We start from the raw sequence: 10,971 nt of genomic DNA on the forward strand, positions 1-10,971 counted from the left end.
ATTAATGAAAGGTTCGAAACCGCTGACCTAAGGGCTTAGCTCAGAACGTCTCTGAACATTCTGTCCCGCCAGAGTTCCTGGAGGCAGCTTCCTAATGATAGATCACAGCGGTGATGCTCGCTGGAGCTGCAGATTCCAGCAGCGTTGGTGGGCTGCCTCCTGTGCGTGGTCCCTTCCCTTCGCAGCACTCACTAGCAGCTCCAGCTCCCCAGGGTGGCGCACACTGCGTGCAGAGGTGTGGTCCTGCAGAGGTGGGCTGTCCTGCGGATTTGGACTTCAGAACATCTGCACGTTTTTACCGACCTGCCAGTTTGGTTCAGTGCTATGAGCAAAGTAGGATTGAATTGTGCTCTTTGTTGGAACTTCCTTTCCACCTCGGAACACTTGAGGAGAATCAGGAAATGATTGTCCTCACCTGGTTCTGACCTGGCCTGTGAAGGCTGGGCTCACTGCTGTGTGCGGGTGTCTTGCGCCCCCTAGTGCCCTCGGGAAGGAAGTGTGGCCGGCTGGCTGGCTGGCTGGCCCTGGCCGTGGCGAGAGCTCCACACTGAGTGGAGTCGGTCTTCTGTGGGTCTCAGCAGTGCTAAGTGGGTGACCCTGGGTTGACTGCCCTCCTGCCACCTGATAGGAAGTGTGCTCTACGCAGACTGTACTCGCCTGCTGCAGAAAAGAGCCCTCGCCTGCATTGCGGCTTCATGTGCGAGATTCCCAGATGCCGCTCCACTCACGGATTAGTTATTACAGCAGTCAGCACTAGTCAGCAGGGCCAGGGCCTGTGCTGGCCATGCCTGGGATTCTGCTTACTCTGGAACAGCACTTCTCAACCTGTTGGTTGACCCCTAAAGGGCCACAGCATTAGGAAGATGGAGAACCACTGTTCTGGAAGCTGAGGCAGGGAGACAGCAAGTTTGAGGCTAGCCTTGACAACTTAACAAGGCCCTGTCTGTCTAAAATAGAAACGAAGGCTTGGAGATATAACGGGTAGAGTGCCTGCTTAGTGTGTGTGAGGCCTTGGGCTCAGTCCTTAGTGCTGCGGAGGAGGGCGGCAGGACAAGCAAGAGTAGACTAGTCTGCTCTCACGCTGAGTTTCGATGTTAAGGTTACTTAGACTGTATGCTGCCAACCAGCTAGGTGTGTTCCCACTGCCTGTGGATCAGCACACCGTACTCTGGCCCACTGCCATTTTACTTACAAGTAAAATGATGCCAGGGCACAGCCACACTGCAGTACAGCAACCAGGGCACAGCCACACTGCTGCACAGCCGCCAGGACACAGCCACACTGCTGCACAGCCGCCAGGACACAGCCACACTGCTGCAGTTTTGCCTGTGTTGACAGGTGCTGCTGTCACACTACTGCTGAGAGCTGGGGACTTGCACAATCTGCTTTAATAGCCTAGGCTTGCTGTCTGGGGACACGTTACCATATTGCAGTATTTACTATGCAGTGTTGAATGCCAGGAGAAAAGAGAAAAGTCACCCCCTTTTCCATAAGCCATACGGCTCACCAACCTTTTGAAAGACTGTTGAGTGTTGGCTTCAAATGGTGTAACCACCTGCTGCCAGAAACCAGCACGCTGTGGTGTCAGCCTGCTGCAGGCTACTTCCCAGGCTCGCACAGGACTAGGAGGGGGCAGGAGAGCTGAGGCCTGAAACTGAGGGACACAGAGCGGGGTTGTCGTGCAGGCCTAGTCCTCCTGAGGACTCAGTTCACTCTGTCCCTTCTAGAGCACAGTACCAGTCATTACTGGCTTTCTCCTAGGGCGGCAAGTACATGCAGGCTGTGATTCAGTATGGGAAGATAGTGTCCTGGCTGGAGATGGAGTACGGCCTATCGGAGAAGGAGTCAAAAGCCTCTGAATCGTTCCTGCTTGCAGCCTTCCTAAACCTAGCCATGTGCTACCTGAAGCTCCGAGAGTACACCAAAGCTGTGGAGTGCTGCGACAAGGTGGGGAATGTCGTGTCGTGGGCTGGGGGGCCATCTTCTCCCTCTGCCTCTCTCGGCTGTCTCCTCTGTGCTCAGCATGAGCTGGGACACTCAATGGATTGGGCTAGACGTGGACTGGTTTGTTGGTTTGTTTGTTATGGGCCTTTGTGAGCCACCCCATGTGGGTGCTGGCCGCTGAATTCAGACTCTTAGCCACTGAATGATTTCTCCAGCTCCCTCCCCCGTTCTCTAAACATTTATGTGGGTGTGGGTGGTTGTGTGCAAGCCATGGTGCACACTCATGGAGAGCTCTCGGGAGTCAGTTCTCCTTCCACCGCCTGGGTCCTGACGACCAAACCCAGTAGTGCCCCGCCCCCAGTCGCCACTCTACAACAGCCCTCCTCCCTTCACGCGCACATACTAGCGCCCGTGTCTATGTTTTTCAGACAAGGGCTCAGATCCCAGTCTGACCTCAGATTTGCTGTGTAGCCACAAATGACCTTGAAGTTCCGATCCTCTTGCCTCCAGCTCTTGAGGGTTGAGATTACGGTCACACACCACAATACCATGGTGGTGGGGGGGGTGTTTTGTTTTTTGGTTTGGTTTTTGTTTTAAGATAGGGATAAAATTCAGGATTTTGTATGTACTGAGCAAGCTGAGCTACAACCCCGCTGTCCATAGATTCAGGGCTGGAAAGATGGCTCAGTGGTTCTGAGAGCATTTGCTGTGCAAGCATGGGCAGCCAGAGTTTGAGTCTCTCTCAGTACCCACATAGTAAGCCTGCCTAGCCCACACAGAGTGGGAACACTGAGTAGATAGGAAATCGGAAGGTCGTGAAGGCTGTTGGCTGCCATCCTCCCTGAAAATTAGGAGCTCCAGGTTCAAAGCAAGACCCTGCCTCAAAAAGGGTAAGGCAGAGAGTAATAGAGGAAGATCTGTGGTCTCTGGTGTGTGCGTGCGTGCATGCGTGCGTGTGCATGCACACCCATAGACTTACGCACAATACACATAAAAAATAAGTTTAAAGCTGATTAGAGAAAGATTTGGACTTAGTTGTGTGAAGCCAGGACTCCCCTTCCCATCAGATGGGTGCACTCGGGTGAAAGTCTCGTCATTGTATTTGCACAGGGTGAATTCATACAACTAGAAGTTCTAGAGATTTTAGGTGGGGCTCAGAGAGGCAGAGTAGGTGGAGCTATGTGAGTTTGATGCCAGCCTGGTCTACAGAGTGAGTTCCAGGACAGGCCCCAAAGCTACACAGAGAAACCCTGTCTCAAAAAAAAAAAAAATTGTAGGTGGGGAGGAAGTGGCTCAGTAGGTAAAGTGTCCGTCACAGAATCCTGCAGACCTGAGCTTAGGCCCTGGCACCTTCATAAAAGCTGTGCCTGAGGAGTGAGATCAGCTCCGTGGCTAAGGGCACCCGCCGCTCTTACAGAGGACCCAGGTCACATGGCAGCTCACTTTCCGTACCTCCAGTCAGAGAGTCCACAGGCGTGCAAGTGCACAGACATGCATGTAGGCAAAATGCCCACACAAGTGCAAAAATAATAATTACTATTATTATTACTCGGGGCCACCCATGCCTGTAATCGCAGTGTTGGTGGGGCAGACTGGCAGATCCTCAGGTCCCACTGACCAGCCGGGCTAGCAAGAGACTGTCTCACACACAAGGAGGAAGGCTCCTGGAGGTGGACATCTGGCCCATGTACACATGAGTACACATACACAAATCTGGCTGGGGCACTTGTCTTACACTTAGTTCAAAGGTTTCCATTCATGTTTGGCTGGCACTGTTGCTGTGGGCAGAGAAGGGTGGCAGAAGGGCACAGCAGAGGAAACAAAGCCACCTCTAGGGCTTAGAGTGGCACACACTTTTAATCCCAGCACTCAGGAGACAGGGACAGGTGGATCTCCCACGAGTTTGAGGCCAGCCTGAGTTCCAGGACAGCCAGAGCTACATAGTAACACCCTGTCTCAAAACAAACAAATAAACAAACAAAAAAACACCACACACCCCTTTGACCTTCCTCTAGTCCAGTGGTCCTCAACCTTCCTAACGCTGTGTCCCTTTAATACTTTAATACAATTCCTCATGTTATGGTGACCCCCAACCATAAAATTATTTCATTGCTACTTCATAACTATACTTTTGCTACTGTTATAAAATTATAAATACCATATTCAGGATATCTGGTAATGTGACCCCCAGATTGAGAACCACTGCGCTAATCTCTTACTGTCCTGGTCAGTAAGGACACTCTGATGGAGTTGCCCTCAGAGTCCAGTCAAGCCTCCCATTAGGGAGCAGTGCTTCAACACAGGAGCTTTGGAAGAGACATTTTATACTAAACGATTGAAAACCAAAGTGAATCTGATTATTACGTGACCGTTATATATAACTACGCTTATCTTAGGGTATAACAGCTGCCTTCCCACCATCTCAGCCCCCTCGCCCGACTCCCTCCATCTGCACACTCTACTAAATTCATTTTTAATGCCCTCAAGTGAGAACTGCGGCCAGCCTTGTAAACTGCGGACGTCTCTTCTAGGCCCTTGGACTGGACAGCGCCAACGAGAAAGGCTTGTACCGAAGGGGCGAAGCCCAGCTGCTCATGAATGAGTTTGAGTCAGCCAAAGGTGACTTTGAGAGAGTGCTGGAAGTGAATCCGCAAAATAAGGCCGCGAGACTGCAGATCTCCGTGTGCCAGAAGAAGGCCAAGGAGCACAACGAGCGGGACCGCAGGGTGTACGCCAACATGTTCAAGAAGTTTGCAGAGCAGGATGCGAAGGTATGTGCAAGGCCCTGGCCCTCGGCAGCTGAGCTGAGCTTGCCCGGGGGAAGGCTAAGTCCTTGAGATACACCAAAGCTCTTGCGTTTTAGGGTTTGGATTTTTTTGTTTGTTCATTTGTTTCTTATAAGACTCTATAGACCTGAGTAGCTTCAGCTCACTGATCCTCCTGCCTTTGCCCCATAAGTTCTAGGATTACAGGCGTCAGTCACCAAAACAAGTTAGCTTGTTATTTAAAAATATTAATAAGCCGGGCGGTGGTGGCGCACGCCTTTAATCCCAGCACTTGGGAGGGAGAGGCAGGCGGATCTCTGTGAGTTCGAGACCAGCCTGGTCTACAAGAGCTAGTTCCAGGATAGGCTCCAAAACTACAGAGAAACCCTGTCTCGAAAAACCAAAATAAATAAATAAATAAATAAGTAAATAAATAAATAAATAAGAAAGAATATTAATAAATTCAGCCAAATGGTGGTGACTCACACCTTCAGTCCCAACACTGGAGAGGCACATGCTGGCGGATCTCTGAGTTCAAGGACAGCCTGGTCTGCAGAGCGAGTTCCAGGACAGCCAGGGATGCACAGAGAAACCTTGTCTTGGAAAAGAAAAAAAAAATCTAAGCCCATCAGTATTTTTTCCAAGTAATAGCTCCTGGTTGAGATGTCCAGCCTGACGCGGAAGCAGCTGTGTCACTGCTGCGCCCTCACCAGCGCTGTCCGTGAGTGCCAGGCTGACAGTAGTCCTTCTGAAGATGATCGGCTTCTTGCCCCAGTCTGTGCTCCATCCCCAGATCCACTACCTAGGACTTAATTATTCAACAGCCACCTCGGATAGCAAGCTCCTCCATTGTGTGCCACCACCGCATTCACCAGCTGTGCACCCCCAATACAACATCCACGTTTGTAAACCCGATAAAACCTTCTTGGGAAGGCCGGGGTTAATTTCATCTCCACCTCTTTTAACCCCCAGGAAGCGGCCAGCAAAGCAACAAGCAAGAAGACTGGAGAAGGAACGACTGGTAAAAGACCAGAGAGTCAGGCCATGGGAGAAGGGAAGGCCGAAAGCCATGTATGACGCCAAGCCAAGGAGGGAAGAGAGTCCTGACGCCCTCGGCCCTCCTCGCTGGGCTCACACCCAGCTCAGGACTGAACAGTGTTTAGTGTAAGGTTTGTTACAGTCTCTGGGATTCTGGAAGCAAATGGCAAAACCAGTAGCTTCCCAAAATAACCACCTGCTGCTGCCTGGGGTAGGGTGGAGGACACGCCAGGAAGCAGACCAGAAAGGGCCGTTGGTGTGGAGAGACCAAGCCAGCGCTCAAGTCCAGCTCATTTCAGTTTGTCCCCTTCAGTGCCCAGCATGGCGTCCCTTGATGATCCTAATGCCCGGCTGCTGGGAGAGTTTCCATCTGTAGCACTGCAGGAACCCCCGAAAACCTAACTCAGTGATCTCTGCTTTCCTCCTGGGAGGTGGGCAGGGTGGAAGGTGAGGTTTTGTTGGAAACTAACTCAAGTGCTGAGAACATAAGCCCAAAACGAGGGATCCCCAGGTCCACAGTAGACTCGCAGGTCACTGCCTGCCTGCCCAGCTTCCCGGGTCCCTTCTCAGACTCTTGAGTGTGGCTGTCAGTCCCCAGGCTAGCCCTCCCTGATGAGAGCGACTTCTGTGTGGAGAACAGCGGAGTGGCCTTGCTTTCCCCGCTGTCCCTCCTCTTAGGAATGAGTTCGTGCTCAGTGCTTCACGCTGCTGCTGCTGCTCAGCCTCGTGTTTCTGCCTCGCTGTGAGGAGCCTGAGGCTTCCTCTTGTCCTAGACATGGAGTGGACTGATGTCCACTAAGACTGATGTGGTCACTCCTTTTTTTTTAAATTGCTTGTAAGCATGTTAGTGCGCTATGGAAGGAACTTCACACTCCTCTATCATGCAGAAATACTTTTTCACTTTTTACTTTTGCTTAGGTTTTGAAAGGCAGAATCTATGAGGTTTGAAATAGACAGTTCCTCTTAGAATAAGGGTACCTGGAGGTGCTCTCCCCCTGTTCCACAGCCTCTTCATTCTGGTGTGCACTGTAAACGATGCTGGCTCCCCATGCAGGTACATCACACCAAACTCTCCAGTACTTGGGCATTGGATCGGGGCACGTTTTAAATAGTCATGTAGTTGGATTTTAGTCCTACGGGTAATGGATGGGATTGAGCAAGCCTTGCTTCTCCACAGCCAAGAAACCCCCAAGGGGATGCACCCAGCAGCCCAGGGAGCCGTTACCTAAGCCTGGAAACCTCGCTTTCCTAGCCCTAGGAACATTGGCAGTTGCATTTATATGGGTTTTTATTTTTATGGTGGTTTTAATAAAGTAAGGCTCATCTTTAGGACCTTAAAACCTACAAATCAAGTTGTTGCCCGCTGTTCTGATTTAATTCTACGTGCAACAGATGGAATTAAGTTTTGAGGAATTTCATTTACTGGTGACTAAAACCCCTTGAACTTCACACTTTACGCTTCTTCCTCTTTCCATGAATGTTTTCAACCCTGGTCTCCCCTAGGAGGTACAAAGAGCTGGAGGTGACTTCTCTTATTTAACTCTCCAATGTCCATAGTTTTGTTTACTAGACCGCAGAAACAGTGGGGGCATGGCGAGAACTTGAGTCTAACAGGTTAGGCCAGTTAGCTTCTTGTAGGAAACCTCACCAGCTATCTCTCAAGTGTACGTCCTGAGCCAAGGAGACCGGTGCCGGGAGGGGGCCGCATTAGAGGTTCCAAACCAGCACCCCTGGCCATGTTCCTGTAGTCAGTAATTCAAACAATTTATGTGGAAATCAGAAGATGTTGTCAAACCGCTGTTAGATGGGATAGAGTGATGGATGACCAGATGATAAATTTAAATTTTGGTTTTTAAAAAATCTTTTAGAATCTGGGAGTAGTGGTGTACTCCTTTAATCCCAGTACTCAGGAGGCAGAGGCAGGTGGATCTCTGTGAGTTCCAAGCCAACCTAGTCTACAGAGCTAGTTCCAGGCTAGCTTGGTCTACATAGTGAGTTCCCGGACAACCAGGGCTACATAGTGAGACCCTGTCTCAAAACAATACAAAAAAATCACTTAGATGCATTTTGTGTTCCTTAAATAAATTTTTTAAAAAGTGGTTTTTCATTGTTCTCAGGGTTTTTTGTTTGTTTGTATGATTTTTGAATTTTACTTTTATCTGTGTATACTTGAGTGTATGTGTGTACTTGGAGACCAGAAGAGGACTCTGGATCCCCTAAAACTGGAGTTACCAGGAGTTGTGAGCCAGATGTGGTCCTGGGAACCAAACCCGAGTCCTGCCGAGCAGAGCGCTCGTAAGTGCCGAGTCCCCTTTCTTCCCTACCCGTTCCTTCTTCCTGGTCCTGTCTCAGAGGGCTTTTTATGAGTGTGATTTGTGTGTGGGTGTTTACCTGCATGTGTACCCGTGTACCATGTGCATACAGTGGCCGAGGAAGATCCCCTGGAACTAGAGTCACATGGTTGTGAGCCATCATGTGGGTGCTGGAAACTGAACCCAAGACCTCTGCAAGAGCAGCCAGTGCTCTTTACCTCTGAGCCATCTCTACAGCCATCATGCTGTGAACAGTGGATCGTCTGATCTCAGAAGCTCAGCAGAGTGGCCTTGTTCTCGTCAGTGACAAGACGCCACAGCCAGGCAGCTATGTAATGGGGATTGTTAGGAGCTCGCAGTTTCGTGGTGGCAGGAACAAGTTCCGAGCCACCATTGCCCCAGTACATCTTGCAGGCAGGACAGGTGTGGGTGGAAGGTTTTGTGTCTGCGTTGGTGTCCCGGTCCCACCGCTGAATGTCTTATGTGGGTACAGAAGATGGCTGGTTTGGTCTCCCTGTTCTCCCGTTACCAGGAGTCCTTGCTAAGGCTCCAGCGCACTAGGTTTCCACATCGCTTCCCCAGATGCTCCCCAGTTCTAGCTGTCCCTCCTTCCCCCACCTGGACACTACTGTTCCCTCCTTACCTGCAAGGCCTACTTCCCCTCCCAGAGAGCTCTGCATCCCGAGGGACACTCGCCCACTGCTGGTGGAAGTTGTACGGCCGCTATGGAAGCCAATATGGCCGGTTCTTAAGAAAATTGGGAATCCATCTACCTCGAAACTGAGCTATACCACTCTTGGGCGTATACCCGGAAAGACTTCATCCTACCACAGGGACACTTGCTCGACTGTGTTCATAGCAAGTTTATTCATGATAGCCAGAGACTACAGCCCGGGTGTGCCTCAACTGGAGAATAGATAAAGAAAATGTGGTATATTACACAGTGGAGCATTATTCAGCTGTTAAAAAAAATGAAATTTTCAGACAAATGGAGGGGACTAGAAAAAAATTAGCCCCAGTGGGGCAACCGAGACCCAGAAAGACAAACGTGATATATAGTTCCTTACGAGCGGACATTACTTGTGAAGTGAAGGGTACTCGTGCTACGGCCCATAGACCCAGAGAGGCTACGTAACGAGGAGGGAATCTAGGGGGCACATTGATTGTTCTTTCCATCTAAAACCTAAATCTGGACTGAGCAGATGTCTCAGTGGGTAAAAAAATCTGAGGAGCCGAGTTCAGCCCCCAAGTTCCAACTTGGTAGGGGAGAGCAGACCAGCAAGTTGTCCTCTGACCTCTGCACATTTACAGTTACAGAAAATTATTATCTTAAAAACATCATGCAGCTGGGTGGTGCTGGCGCACGCCTTTAATCCCAACACTTGGGAGGCAGAGAAGAGGATCTGTGAGTTCGAGGCCAGCCTGGTCTACAAAGGGAGTTCCAGGACGGCTCCATAGCTACCAAAAAATATGTCTCAAAAAATAAATAAGTAAATAAATAATAAAAGCATCATGCATATACATTAATTTAAAGGCAAAACATAGGGCTGGAAAGATGGCTCGGCAGTTAAGAAAACCTGCTGATCTTACCGTGAACCCAGGTTGGGTTCACAGCCACAACCAGATCTAAGCTCAGCTCCAGGGGGTATGTTGCCTTTTCTGACCTCCACAGGCAGCTACATACAGGTGAGCACATGAACTCACACAAGCACACACGTACACATAAATATAAATGACTTTCAAAAATAAACTTATAGCACACCACCCCTTAAGTCAGCTAGGCATGGTGGCACCCACCTTTTAATCTCAACACTTGGGAGGCAGAGGCAAGTGGATCTTTCTAAGTTCAAGGCCAGCCTGGTCTCCAGAGTGAGTTCCTGGGCAGTTATACAGAGAAACCCTGTCTTGGAAAACAAAAGCTCTTTTCCACAATCAGAAATACAGACTTACTGTTCATAGACATGTTCCTAAGAATTGATCAAGTCAAAGGGAAATTGTGAATATCTGATGTCAAAGGAAAGAAACACGATACAGATTGCATACAGCATAATCTCACTTAGATAAAAGGAAAGATTTGGGGGTCTGTTCATACCCAAGTTATCTCTGTGTGTTGAGAGTCTATGTGGATTCAGTCTTGTAATTCGTGGTTCCTATTTTTCTGGAGCAAGGCATTCCCAGCATCCCCTTTCTAATCAGAAAGCCCTACAGGCAGAAACCAAGCCATGGGCTGATGTCACTTAAGTGAGGAGCAGCGTCCTCTGTCGTGAACTCCTTGCCCCTGGAATGGCTGGGGGCCTGATCCTGCGTTCATCTGCAGATGACTGCACCTCAGCAAACACCTGTAGGGTTCTCGATTTGTTTTAAAATAAATCCACTTCCTGGATTTTTTTTTTTTTAATGAGCAGGAAGTGAGGTCTTGACCCCATCTGGTTAATGATGTTCTGGCCAGTTGAGTGACCTCCTGTGTGTGTACATGCTCTGGGCCAGCAAAACCAGCTGAGGACTGAAGCCTAAGACCCTGGTGTGCGCGCGCGCGCGCTCTCTCTCTCTCTCTCTCTCTCTCTCTCTCTCTCTCTCTCTCTCTCTCTCTCTCTCTCTCTCTCTCTCTCACACACACACACACACACACACACACATCAGATCCCAGAGCAACAGCAAGGAGCCCCTCTGAGGCTTTTTTTTTTTTTTTTTTTTTTTTTTTTTGGTTTTTCGAGACAGGGTTTCTCTGTAGCTTTGGTGCCTGTCCTGGAACTAGCTCTTATAGACCAGGCTGGCCTCGAACTCACAGAGATCCGCCTGCCTCTGCCTCCCGAGTGCTGGGATTAAAGGCGTGCGCCACCACCGCCCGGCCCTCTGAGGCTTTTTTTTTTTTCCTTTGATTTTCTTAAAATGTTATTTTTATTGTGCTATAC

The 10,971-nt window shown here is 49.7% G+C and overlaps 1 protein-coding gene across 2 annotated transcripts in view; it reads left to right on the plus strand.

The window, feature by feature from the left end:
- Window positions 1–7,846, plus strand: part of Fkbp5 (FKBP prolyl isomerase 5) — an 84,355-nt gene extending 76,509 nt beyond the window's left edge. For both annotated transcript variants that reach the window (XM_057751236.1, XM_057751237.1), the window contains exons 9-11: window positions 1,762–1,947; window positions 4,476–4,715; window positions 5,682–7,846. In XM_057751236.1, coding sequence (XP_057607219.1) covers window positions 1,762–1,947; window positions 4,476–4,715; window positions 5,682–5,786 — 531 coding nt within the window. In that variant the 3' untranslated portion in view covers window positions 5,787–7,846. The remainder of the gene's footprint in view (window positions 1–1,761; window positions 1,948–4,475; window positions 4,716–5,681) is intronic.
- Window positions 7,847–10,971: the final 3,125 nt, after the last annotated feature.

The sequence above is a fragment of the Chionomys nivalis genome, chromosome 19 (assembly GCF_950005125.1).
Source record: "Chionomys nivalis chromosome 19, mChiNiv1.1, whole genome shotgun sequence".
NCBI lineage: Eukaryota > Metazoa > Chordata > Mammalia > Rodentia > Cricetidae > Chionomys > Chionomys nivalis.